The sequence below is a fragment of the Gobius niger genome (genome assembly GCF_951799975.1).
Source record: "Gobius niger genome assembly, chromosome: 23".
Taxonomy (NCBI): domain Eukaryota; kingdom Metazoa; phylum Chordata; class Actinopteri; order Gobiiformes; family Gobiidae; genus Gobius; species Gobius niger.
This window is the reverse complement of record NC_136874.1, coordinates 6,349,861-6,363,260: the sequence shown is the minus strand read 5'-3', so window position 1 is coordinate 6,363,260 and position 13,400 is coordinate 6,349,861. Positions and strand designations below refer to the sequence as shown.

Sequence of the window (13,400 nt, the reverse complement as noted above, 5' to 3'; positions counted from 1 at the left end):
TGTGGTTAAGCATCTCTCACGTCTAATATTATTATTAGCCGGTAGCTCCGCGCTGGTCTTGTTAATTCAATACAATCTGTCAGAGCTGGACGGGATTCAGCGTTTTTGGGGCTTTTCGAGTGTTGGACGAGCCCCAAAATGTGAGGGAATAGTTTGAACGACTTAAAGCGAGGCGGTGCAGGTTATGTGTAGGCTCGTAGAAAAGGCTAATCAACCCGTATAAGTCAAGAAAAGCAGAAACTTCGCCATGGAAACGAGCCGGTGATGTCCCGCCCCCGGCAAGCATGCGAAAAGAAGCCTCATTTTTAAGGTATTCTTTCACCAATAGTAGGAACATTAACCTCTGACCTCCCCCCGCCTTAACCTTTCCTCATTTCAGCTTTACCCAAATCTAAAAGCTTCTCGAATGGAGCTTACAGACTATACAGCAGCGAAGGGTAATGCCTCATTTGAAAGCTAAGACTGACAACACTGATCTTAAAGGGACTGGATGCAAGTTGGTGATTTTATACTCACTACTGCCACCTCTGGCCATATGCGTAACTGCAGCTTCTATATTGAAGTAACAGGCCACCGACCACTGTTCCTTTAACCTCTTACCACCCGCCTAAACCAAATGCATTCTGTCCTCTTTTGGCTGTGTAACATCTCATTTGAAAGCTAAGACCCACAAAGCTGATCTTTTTCCTCGTGTTGTTGCTGTGTTGTGTCACCTTTGTTATGTTTTTTTTTCTTTTTTCTTTGCACATTTTTGTTGAGTTTTTGTCACATTTTTGTTGAATTTTTGTTGAGTTTTTGTCACATTTTTGTTGAATTTTTATCACATTTTTGTGTTGAGTTTTTATCACATTTTTGTTGAATTTTTGTCACATTTTTGTTGAATTTTTATCACATTTTTGTGTTGAGTTTTTATCACATTTTTGTTGATTTTTTGTCACTTTTTGTTGAATTTTTGTGTTGAATTTTTGTCACATTTTTGTTGAATTTTTGTTGAATTTTTGTCACATTTTCGCTACGTTTACATCCTTGTTTTCTTCTCATTTTTTGTGGCTATTTTGGTGCTTTTTTCCCCAAGAAGCTCTTAAGATTCAGGTAAAGCCAAAATGGAGAAAATGTGCTCGGTGCAGGTGGCGGTTAAGAGGTTAAAGCTTTTATCTTATTTACTGAGTGAAAAGTGTGTCTACAAGATTTACCAAGTAAAATCTCAAAAACAAAATCTCACTAACGTCCAGTATTGTTTTTAGCTTGATCTGAACTGTCCCCTTTGTGCCTCTTTGTGAGTTTAGACATTGAAGCTCAATAAGTTTCACCTTTGTCGCTTCATTATTTCATGGTATAAAATGGGCCCAAAAAGCTAGAATACAAGAACATCAATTCTATTCTATTCAAATAACTATTTCCTCTTTTTAGAACAGTTTTAAATAATGATTCTGCAGCCGGGTCATAGATTGTGTTTGTGAGATGTGTGGATTATCAGTGGATTATTGACCCCACAGTGAGTGCAGCCTCTGTTCGTGTTGATGAGCAGTAGATGATGCTCCGGTCCGGACACGTCTGAACTAAGTTTTGTGTTGTTTTATGATGAGGACTGCAGTGTGATGGAGGTAAGCGCCTGGCTCCTCTGATATGTCATGTTTAACAGCACAGAGCAGCCGCGCTCGCCTTAACAGTGCGATACATTACAGAGAACAATGGCGCCCGATGGCCCAGAGCAGAGAGGGCAGATCCATCAGCCTGTGCCCAGCCGCCCGCTGGCTCTGGGCCTATTGTCATGACCTTGCTTATTCATAAAAGCCTCCAACATCATGTCAAAGCAAACAGTGCAACTGAGCAGCACTGAATACCTCCGACACACCGCCTCATTATTTCTGCGCTCCCCCTCCCCAGCCGCTTCCCCCATCTCCGCCCCATTTCTCTCTTTCAGCTGAGGAACATGATTAATGTGCACCTTGCCACTGGTGGTTTTTCTAATTGCCAGCACACTGGCCCAGTCAGCGCAATGAGCACGCAGCGGCGCGTGAGTGTGAGCCTCGCACGGAGCAGCAGCGGCGCTACACACACCGCTACACCCCCCTGAACAAAGACACTCTCGGCAGGAGGGGGCTGAGGGCAGGTGCTTGCCATTTCTGCGCACATTAATCATCCTCCTTTAAATAACCTGAGTGTCGTCCTGACGCCTGGAGACCGCGGATGCACACAGCCGTTTGCCTGACGACGGCACGGCCCCGGTGACGCGTCTTTAATGTTATCTGTGCGAGCAGCCGCCGAGTGTCAGGAACACGCTCGCCCCTGCGCCGCCGTGACCTCTGGCTCAGGCGTGTTACAGCAGCCCCGAGCCTAACCCCAATTTAGCGCTTGTGTTGAGGGAAGCTGCAGCCGCTGCCCACAGGGAGCACCGGAGCGGCCACAAAAGGCTGACTGGACCGGGGCGGCGGGGCAGTGGCCGGAGCGCGGGGCCCTCGCACAAACACCACTAAATGTGTTGGAGTGAACATCAATCAAAACAAAGTGGCCTTCAGTGAAAAGAAAAGTCACCAGGTTTGCTTCCTCGTAGATCAAAGAGGACGTCTTCATAGTGGGACTGTAAAACCAGCATCTCTCACTAATGTGTCTTCAAAGACCCGCTCCATCTGTCCGTCTGAGAGGAAACATGTCTGCTCAACTCCGAGGAAATTATACTTTTAAACCCGCTTTACGATTGAAGATGGGGAGATGAAAATGTAATGGAATATAAGGTTAAGTGTAAGCCGGTGAATGAGGCTGATTCTTCTGTTTCTTTCTCCTTTAAAAATGTTTCATATTTTCCTGCAGAGCCTCGTGTCATGTGTGTATACCTCTCCTCCTGCTCTTCCTCTGCTTAAACAGTTAATTTATCTCATAAAAGCTCATTCTCGGAGCCTGGATGGATCCTAATAATGGGAAGTTGGCTATTAGGGCTCCTGGTTACTAATGGCCAGTAAAATTACATTTTTCACGGCCTGTAATAGAACAGATCTCCTGCTGGGGCATAAATCCTTATTGCAATCGTGCATTTAAGCAGTGCTTCATGGTCGGGGGAAACGGACACGGCTGAAAAGTAAATATTGTAATAAAGGCGATTACATTTTTTACCTTCCGAGCGGAATGGGTTTGTAAAAGATGCCGACCAGCGATAAGTCGGTTATTTTGCTGACGGTGGCTCGTGGCGAGGGTCTATCTGCGCTCCTGGACTTACAAACATATGGGGCAGTTTAAACATGGCTGGAATAAATCAGCGTTGGAAGAAGGAGCGGCTGAAAACGGTGAATGGACATCGAACTGTCACAAGGCGGCTTCCGAGAGCGACACACATGACTATTGATCTGTTTTTGGACTCGCACAGCACCCGTACTCCCTCTCAAAGCCCACATTGTCCGTTTCAACAATATGTGGACAAATCACGGGCGGTTAGGACGAGGGTGGGGACTGTTTAACGATACCAGTCTGGTGTCGGAAAAAGGTTTAGGTACTACTGGTATCGGGAAAGTAAAAGTATCAAAAGCAGGAACTGAAAAGACATTTTGATGCTGTTGATGAAAATTGTTATAGTTAGATAGATAGTTAGACAAAAAAAAAAAAAAAAAAACTTAAAGAGTGGAAAAAAATTGGAAAGTACAAGTGAAAAAATTGGGGTAAATCTGTAAAAAAATTAAACAAACTGGGAAAAATTGAGGCAACATTTAAAAAAAATAAAAAAATAAAAGTGAAAAGAATTGTGTCAAAATTTGAATTTTTTGGGGGGGAAATTGGGGGGAAAACTGGTGGGAAAAAAATTGAAAAAAAAAAAAAAAAACTTAAAAATGAGGGGGGGGGGGGATAAATAATAAAAAAAAAATCGGAAAATTTGAGTTAAAGCAGAACTACAACTTGTTTACTTTAATAAATCCTTACTGTGGTCCTTCTGGGGGTAATACAAGTGTTAATGGGATGATTGGGGGGTCTTTCATCTCCCCCTGGTGTCTCTGGCCAGAAAACCACAATTGCAACTTTGCTGCCTCCGGGTCACAATCACCAATACACACTAATGGAATCACGAAGAAGCTAACAGGCTAATGGGCAAAGCTAAATGCGGGCTAGCGCCACTTAAACAGTATTTACAGCCAGGTTTGAGTGAAAAAAATTATCTCCATTGTGTAATTGAATGTACAATATCCCTCTGTCCCTTTGTCTTTTCTGTCAGCGTAGTATTTACTTTCACGGACAATTAATAAGTTAAAGAAACATAACATGTTACGACACCTGCAGTGGCGCTTATGGCCTCATGAGTTACTTAGTTCTGCTTTAAAGGAAGTTTGCTTGTTTCACCTCAAGCAAATGATACAAATGCAAAAGGAAATTAACATTATTCATTCTGTTTTATGGTTCTATATGACAAATAACTGAGTATCGGTAAATAAAAAGTATCGTTCAAGTATCGGTATCGAAAACCAAGTATCGTTAAAGTACCGGTACCCAGCGCCACACCACCAAACAGACACAGCCATAGGGTTTAAACACCAAGAGAAGAAATGTCCTCTCTAAAACGGCGTGGAACACAATCAACAACATCTCGTGGGTTTTTATTGTCAAACTGTAATGCAACTTTCCCACATTATTCGCCGTCTAAGTCCATAAAACCCGCTCGCCCTCCCACGCACGCAGACAGATTTGGTATTCCAATTGCAGCCACCGTATATTTGCCGTTTGGGTCTGCTGCGTTTGATGCGTCGCAAACGAAAAAAACAAAACAAAGAAATTTAAAGGGACGGTTCGCCCACTGTGACGCCCACGCGGGACACATCAAACGTGCGCTTTCTTTCAAGGATTTTACAATAGAAAGTGGCCATTTACCCGGCGACATGTGTACGCTCACATTAATGCTATTGGTGAATCTGAAAACACGGCGGACCAGGCAGGAAGATGAATGAATAACGAAAACATGTTTGGACTTAGTTGATCCAATCCACAAGCAAAAGTGGAAATGGAAATAAAACCATGGAAGAAAAAAATACAAATAAAATAGTTGAAGAAAAGGACCACACAACTTGCACAGTGTTAAAGCAGAACTAAGTAACTCCCCTAGAGGCCATAAGCGCCACTGCAGGTGTCGTAGCATGTTTTTTTCACTCATTAATTGTCCGTGAGAGTAAATACTACGCTGACAGAAAAGACAAAGGGACAGAGGGATACTGTACATCCTATTACACAATGGAGATCAGTTTTTTCACCCAATCTTGGCTGTAAATACTGTTTAAGTGGTGCTAGCCTGCTGTTAGCTTTGCCCATTAGCCTGTTAGCTTCTTCTTCGTGATTCTATTAGTGTGTATTAGTGTGGTTTTCTGGCCAGAGACACCAGGGGGAGATGAGAGACCCTCCAATCATCCCATTAACACTTGTATTACCCCCAGAAGGACTACAGAAAGGATTTATTAAAGGTAAACAAGTTACTTAGTTCTTCTTTAAAAGCTCGAGAGAAAAAGTGGGCCTTAAAATGAGACTTAATCTTAGGAACCTCGAGCTGGAGGTGGCCCTCAGACCTCAGAGCGTGCGGTGGAGGGTAAATGTGGATGAAGTCTGCGATTCAAAGCTTTAAAAACAAACAATAATAACAATAATAACAGTCATGTTTTATTTGACCCCTGTTTAAAGTCGTGCCGCGAGGTTCTGGACTCACTGCAGGTGTGAGAGAAAGGCTTTATGGCTGATGCCTGAGAAAATGCATTGCAGTCGTCCAGACGGCTCAAAAAGGTTAAAAGATTAAATAAACTGTTTGATTTTTGATGAAAGATAAAGTTGATAAAAGGACGACTTCATAATGAAATGAAAATGGCTGTCTGTAAAAAAGATCCGGATCAGACACCTACACCAGGTGAGAGACGGGACAGCTCAGCGTGAAAGAGGGTGAAGAGCAGAGAGCGGCGTTCAGTATAATATAGTCAGAGTCAGGACTGAAACGCACAACACTGGATCTGATCAACGTTTCCTAACTTTTCTTACACATTTATAACACTCCAAGTATTCACACGGATGAGAGTTACATTTTCTTCCCGATACCTGTACTTTAATGATACTTGGTTTTTGCTACCGGTACCTGAACCTTTCTGTGGGCCTTTCTGTGAGGAGTTTGCATGTTCTCCCCGTGTCTGGGTACTCTGGTTTCCAATACCACTAAAAACATGTACAATAGGTCAGGATGAATGAGAGTGTGTTTGAGAGTGCACATGGGGACGACGGATGGAAATGAGCTACAATCCGGTGTGGCGTGTTTACATGCATGAGACCCGTGTATGTTCATTAACATGCACTGTCCCGAACAATTCAACCAATAAATACCCCATACCCTACCCCATATTCAATTCAATATAACATAACATAACATAACAAATGATAAGGTCTCGATTACATTGACTTTAGATACAAACAAGTACAACCTGAGCTGAACAGATACAGATTATTAACGATGCAATCATCAGTTTTAAAGAAAGAAAAGCATTTAAATGCACATCACAGCAGCTACATTTGTTACAGATGCTTATAGAATGAACCAAAAGAAAAAGAAACAATTGACAGGACGAAGTATACCTAAGCATTACTCCGACGTTAATCTTACTTAAAGGGACTATACAGAGTTTAAAAATGTTAAATTAAGTATTTTCCTCCCCCTTCATGTTCCAGCCATGTCCTAATGTGTAGTATCAGACCTTTTCACCACAACTATAATCCTGCACTGTCACTCAGAAAGTTGTTACTTCGGGTCCGAAGTGCCGTCATGCACGAGCTTAATATAGAAGGTGCAGTTACACATATGACCTGAGGTGACAGTAGTGAGCATAAAATGGCTAACTTGCTTCTTGTCTCTTTAATCACAGATTAATCACAGGTTTACACTGTAGTTCTTTCAGGTAGGTTCAAACAATACTTTTTTCAATGACCATAATGTGTGGAAGATTCGCAAATTTCAGGCTCATCTCCAATTTGTGTGAAAATTGGAAAAAATGTGGAAAATATTTGTAATAAAAATGAAAAATGAGGGGGAACAAATTGGGAAAACGAGCAAAAATTGGGCGGAAATTTTTTTATTAAATGAGAAAAATATAGAAAGGGGCAAAGAGATATTTCTTTGAGCTGCAACCAAGTCCCTTCCTCTAAAACTGTCAAGCCAGTTAACAAGCCAGTTAGTTCATAATAAATATACAATATTATGATTAGCGCACAGGGTTTGCTTATAACATACTGAAGGATTATTTTCAAAACAAACCTCACAACTAGGGCCTTTAAATCGCACATAAAAGCATTGTCCTTTATCACACTTGCAGCCCATAGAGTTATCATTTCAACCCAATGTCCCAACCTTTTTTTTTTAATGCGCCGGGTTTGTACTTGGAAGCATATAACTCATAATACAACGGCATCTACAGCATCTATCGGCGGCTAAACACAGACAAATGTGCTGCCCGTGAGATCAATGGCTACAGTAACTTGTGGACCAGGATTAAGTGTGCATTGGGATCCGCTATCGGGCCCCCCCCCCCCCTCTCTTTCCCTCACCAGTCGAGTCTATAGCGCGACGTGGTGAGTGTATTTTTCTTTCTCTCTCCCCGGTCCTTATCAGAGGTGAGCAGAGCCGGAGCAACCTCGACGCTGTCACTCGCTGGAGGTCTGCGCGCTTAAACAACACTGATAGTTTGGCAAAGCTTTATTACACGGAGAAACAGGTGTAAGCGAGAATCCGGCTTGTTATTAGTCAGTCAGCTCCAGGCGCCTTTTATTTTTCTCATGTCTGGGGGATATTTTAAACACGACCAGGAGCAGGGCAGCGGAGGCGATAACGGAGCATCTCCAGTTTGGCTTTACCCAAATCTGAGAGCTTCTTGAGAAATGTGCCAAAAACGCGACATGAATTGGATACAAATGAGGAGAATGAAAGACACGGATAAAGCGTGACAATGTGTGATGAAAGGATGAAAAATGCAACAAAAAAATGACAAAAAGCGATGAAAATGTGGTAAAAATGTGGCGAAAAAGTGACAAAAATGCGTGAGAAAAACACCACAAAAAGTGACAAAAACACAACAATAATGTGACAAAAAGCGATGAAAATGGGGCGAAAAAGTGACAAAAATGTGTGACAAAAACACCACAAAACTGTGTCAAAAATCAATGAAAATGTGTGACGAGAAAAAACAAAATGTGATAAAAATGTGTGATGAAAATGCCGTAAAGAAATGACAAAAAGCGATAAAAATGTGTCGAAAAAGTGACAAAAATGCGTGAGGAAAACACCACAAAAAGTGACAAAAACACAACAGTAATGTGACAAAAATGTGTGATGAAAGGACCACAAAAAAGTGAGGAAAAATGCAACAAAAAAATGACAAAAAGCAATGAAAATGTGGTAAAAATGTGACAAAAAAATGACAAAAATGTGTGATGAAAACACCACAAAAAGTGAGGAAAAATGCAACAAAAGACATCACAAAAAGCGATGAAAATGTGATGAAAAAGTGACAAAAATGTGTCAAAAATCGATGAAAATGTGTGACGAGAAAAAACAAAAAGTGATAAAAATGTGTGGTGAAAGTGCCATAAAGAAATGACAAAAAGCGACAAAAATGTGCCTAAAAATGACAAAAATGTGTGACGAAAAAAAAACAAAAAAAAAAATGACAAAAATGTGTGATGAAAGCGGCACAAAAAGTGAGAAAAATTGGAACAAAAAAGTCAAAAAAAGCAATGAAAATGTGGAAAGAATGTGACGGAAAAGTGCCAAAATAGTGACAAAAACGTGAGGGAAAAGTGACCAAAATCCGACAAAAAAGCGATGGAAAAAAATGTTAAAAAAAAGTGACAACAATGTGGCAGCAAGGCAAGGAATAAGCTCCACATAGATGTGTTTTATAGGTCTTAGCTTTCAAATGAGGCGTTACACTGGCCTACAGGCTGAACTGGAGAAAATGCACTTGGTTAAGGCAGGAGTTAAGAGGTTAAACTAACCCATGATTGCAAATGTTAAAACATAAACACGTTTTCCACATTGTCATTGTTAGTTTCCCAATAACAAAGCCGTACATAAACATTCTGTGAGTTTTTTTGAGTGTATTACAGCACATGCTCACGCGTTTGTTGCCACATATCCATCAGTTACACAGCCAAGACAAGTATATTAGATCCGCTGTTATGAGCCTCCCCCCTCTCCCCCCCTTCGCGTGCATTATTTCGCGACATCGCCGCCTTATCCCCCCCCGCTCTTCACCCTGGGGGGCTGCTCCTCCTGTCACCCTGACGCCAATTGACTGAGGTGGCTGTCCGCATGATGCAGCGAGGGCCAATTGACTCCCTGACCCCAAAGTAGTGCCTCCCAGTGTTCCCGAATCAATATGGCCGCCCCGACATCACAGCGGAGCGGCTCGAGATTGGCTAACCCCCCGTGCGCATTGACTGGCGGTCGGACGGAGCGAGAGGAGGGAGTCGGGACCCCGTCTTGGCTACTTCCTGCTGATAATGCTCAACGCGGACAAACATTTGCACCCTTAAGGGCAGCAGGAGAAGTTCCCGCGGAGTTGTAATTGTTTCGTGAGATATAATAGGCTGGCTGGGTATCGAGCGTTCTGCGGCAGACTATTGAGCTTTAAATATTCAGAAAGCGCATGGCATCGTCAAAACTCAAATTAAGCTAATAAAAGGAATGATCATTTCCAATATTTCCACACATACAGCTTTCCCATGTGTGCAGCCATATAGATTTGACACTGGCTTTACCACAGATGCCCTTACTCTATGATAATTGCAGATAATTGCTTTCAAATCTAGATTAAGTTAACCCTGCTTATTTTACACTCCTATGTATTCATTTTCTTATCTATTTTCTGGACTATAATTCGCCCTTTTGTTCATAGTTTGGCGGACTTATACTCAGGTGCGACTTATATGATTTCACATGTTTGTTGTTTTCACACTGACAGCCGCTAGAGGGCGCTCTAGGCTTGTGTACCAGTATCTGCTGCACAAATGCCCCCAAAAAGAAAATCTGATTCTGCAGATGACAAGCTGCAAGTAGTGAAATATGCAGCTGAAAACGGTAAAGGATCAGCGGGAAGAAAGTTTGGAGTGAGTGAGGAACTTGTGAGGGACTGACGAAAAGTGGAGGTTATTCTTAATGCAATGAAGAAAACGGAAAAAGCTAATGGCGGGCTAAAAGCTCTATGGCCACAGCAAGAGGAATGAGAATGCAAATGGTGCGACTTATACTCCGGAGCGACTCATATCTGTTGTTTTCTTCTTCATTGTGCATGTTTTGGCTGGTGCGACTTCAGACCGACTTATCTGTTTTTATCTTCTTCATAATGCATGTTTTGGCTGGTGCAACTTATGTCTATTTTTTTCCTCGTCATAATGCAATTTTTGGCTGGTGCGACTTACACTTTAGAGCGACTTATATCTGTTTTTTTCTTCTTCATAATGCATGTTTTGGCTGGTGCGACTTATACTCCAGAGCGACTCACAGTCCGGAAAATACGGCATGTGAAACACAAATCTAACCATCTTTCGGGGTTTTGAAGAGAAAAACAGATTTTTTTTTTCCTTTTCCTTCCTACAACAAATCCAATACAATCTTGGATACAACATGTTCAGCTGAAAATACATATAAACATTCTCACCGTCCGTTCTTGGACAGAGCGAACTCCACTCCCTGGCGTTGGAAAGGCATGAGGCGCTGCTGGAGCTTGTGCGGGAGCCCTGACAGTTGCTGGGACCATCTTGTCTCACAGCGAGACGTCTCCGGGCCATTATCATCCATTTCCATTAGCAAGCCCTCATCCGCCGCTTGGTCAGGCAGATTCTGTATAGATTAGATTGTTATAAAACACAATTAAAAGTACATTTAAAGTGTCACTGCGTGGGACGTTAAAGAGTCTATATCACACGAATCTGAATAATATATAAGGCCATTTTGAAACAAGCCACAACATAAAGTCTGCATTTGACTTGAAACGGCGCAGGTTAACAATAGCTTCATACGGGGATTTATTTTGGAGGTTTGGCACAGTTCATTCTGGCCCAGCGGAATGGCTTAATTGTGCGTTGTTGAATTTAAATGTTATCAGCGAAACCTGTGCAGTTTGTTGCTCTAGCGCAGCAAATATGTGTCTGCCCAGAGCACACAGCATTTAGCCCTCTTCACTCTGAATGACCAGACAAAACCAGTGCCAGAGGAGCTCAAGGGAGCGAAGTGGGGGCTGCACCAAACTCACCATTCACTTTACCTAGAAAATATTATATAAATGACAGTGTTGAATAATATTTCAGGCCGAGAGAGTTCGGGAATGTGATGTCATATCGCTAAGCATTATGGGATTAGCAGCAATTGTAAACTAGTGGAGATTTTAAAAGGTACTGGAGTTATTGTTCACATTAAACTTGGACACCACAGTGAGCTAGATCAGTGGTTCTCAACCTTTTGGAGCCGCGACCCCCATTAAAACTGTTAAAGGGGTTCGTGACCCCCCGCCCGGGTCACACCGTGAGAAATTTGCCTGCATAATTCTTAAAAAGCAAAGAAAAAAAACTAATGGCTAAAATACAATGCATCAAATTACTCTGGTAAAATAGCACACACATGCGACAATAAAATATCATAATATACGCTTAAAAAAAAGTATGTATATTTTAACTACATGATCTGTCGACCCCCAGGTTGAGAACCACTGATTTAGATGTATTTATAAGCAGCTAAAGGAGTTGTTCCACAGCTTTTTTCTCCACTCTTTTTAGCTAATGTTAGTCAATGGAAATGTATGCTAGCAGCTGGAAAGATGGCGGATCTCCATGGTAACAGGCTCACTGTGTCATGGACAAGGTGATGAACAAAGAAATGACAGATTACAGGATGCATGGATGTTTATGTTTACTCTACAGCTGCAGTTTTCCAACAACTTAGACCTCTTGTCATAAGAGCAGCTGAAATATTTGCTTTATATTATCTGTTCTGATCTGATTCATGCTCAAGCCCAACTGGAAACAGATTAAAACTTTAAACTTAGATTAGCTAGCAGTTAGGCTACTTATCATAGTCACAGATAACTGGATGTTACAAGCGTATCGTTGATTCTGCTGCAAAACTGCTAAAGCAAAGCAAACATAGTAGAGAGATGAGAATCCTCCTCTGTCCAGAAAAGCCCCGCTCATACCTGTCAGAATCACAACAACTCCGCTCCTGCAGCGTTTGTTTCCCGGTAGATTTAAGAGGCTGGATTTACATCACCGGACATCCGGTTTACACAGTTGTTCAGTGGATAACGCCTCCTCGTTTATACTGTGTAACCTTTATGTATATTCTTCAGCTCTTCCAACACTTTAAATCTGGTGAATGTTCAAAAGCTCCACGTGGTTGCTTAGCTCAAGGCAATAACGTCCGCGAGCCCCGTGCGTGCCGTGCGTAAAGTCCTGACGCTGGAGTCTGCGCTGCCTCCTTTCACTCTCTCCACTGAAGCTACTGCTCCTGGTCACTCCACGCAGGCTGTGCACCCGTGAGAAGCGGTAAGACAACCTCACAAACACGCTTATGATAACGCACGGCTGCCTTTGTGTCGTACGTAGATACTCGCGGTGTGATCGGGACCGTAGTGCTAGCGCGTTAGCAGTGAGCGTGCCATGCTAGTGCGTGACAGCTGAGCAGCCCTGTAGCAGCTGAGGCACCGGTGTGTGGACATTAGCCCAGCGCAGGTAACGATGGTTAGCTTAGCCTCATCACGACTCAGGGCAAAACGGCTCCTGAGCTGGACATTCCCTGCAGAGATGACCTTTATCACCAGCTATGATAATAATAATGTTGCTATGGGCATGGACCTGGTGATTAGTAAGCAGCTTGTTATGAAATATGGCATCATAAATTAATAACTTATGGGCCTGGTTCAGACACACGTCCACAATTAAGCTGTGAAGTAAACAACATATCAGTGCTTCATTAATTTTACTATCTCAATGCACTCTTTATAAATATATATGAAAAAATAATGTTTTTTATTGCTGCTAAAGACAAAATTATTCATCTGAAAAGCTAAGAGAGATTTCAAAAATACATTGTAACTAGTTTCTTACACTATTACTGCTTACTAACTAAATGTAGCTGAAAACATGGTGTTTTATATCATGGCTTAGCTATATTTCACAGTCATAACATTGGTTTTCATACTTTTCACATCCAGAACTACCACTTAAAATATTTCACCTGCTTCCAACTACAACCAGGCCTGGATCAAGATCAAATCCGGTCTAACATAGGCTTAAATTGGACTGTATAAAGCCTAACCATAACTAAAGCACACCTGAATTTCAGATTGAGTAAAGCAAAAAAAGAAATGCTGATGAATCTGAGTACCTTAAACACAGCTATGTACAGTATG

General features: G+C 42.0%; 1 protein-coding gene across 1 annotated transcript in view; it reads right to left on the bottom strand.

The window, feature by feature from the left end:
* Positions 1-12,311, bottom strand: part of zranb3 (zinc finger, RAN-binding domain containing 3) — a 161,146-nt gene extending 148,835 nt beyond the window's left edge. The window contains exons 1-2 of the mRNA XM_079581858.1: positions 12,186-12,311; positions 10,656-10,837 (exon numbers count right to left, since the gene is read on the bottom strand). Coding sequence (XP_079437984.1) covers positions 10,656-10,801 — 146 coding nt within the window. The 5' untranslated portion in view covers positions 10,802-10,837; positions 12,186-12,311. The remainder of the gene's footprint in view (positions 1-10,655; positions 10,838-12,185) is intronic.
* Positions 12,312-13,400: the final 1,089 nt, after the last annotated feature.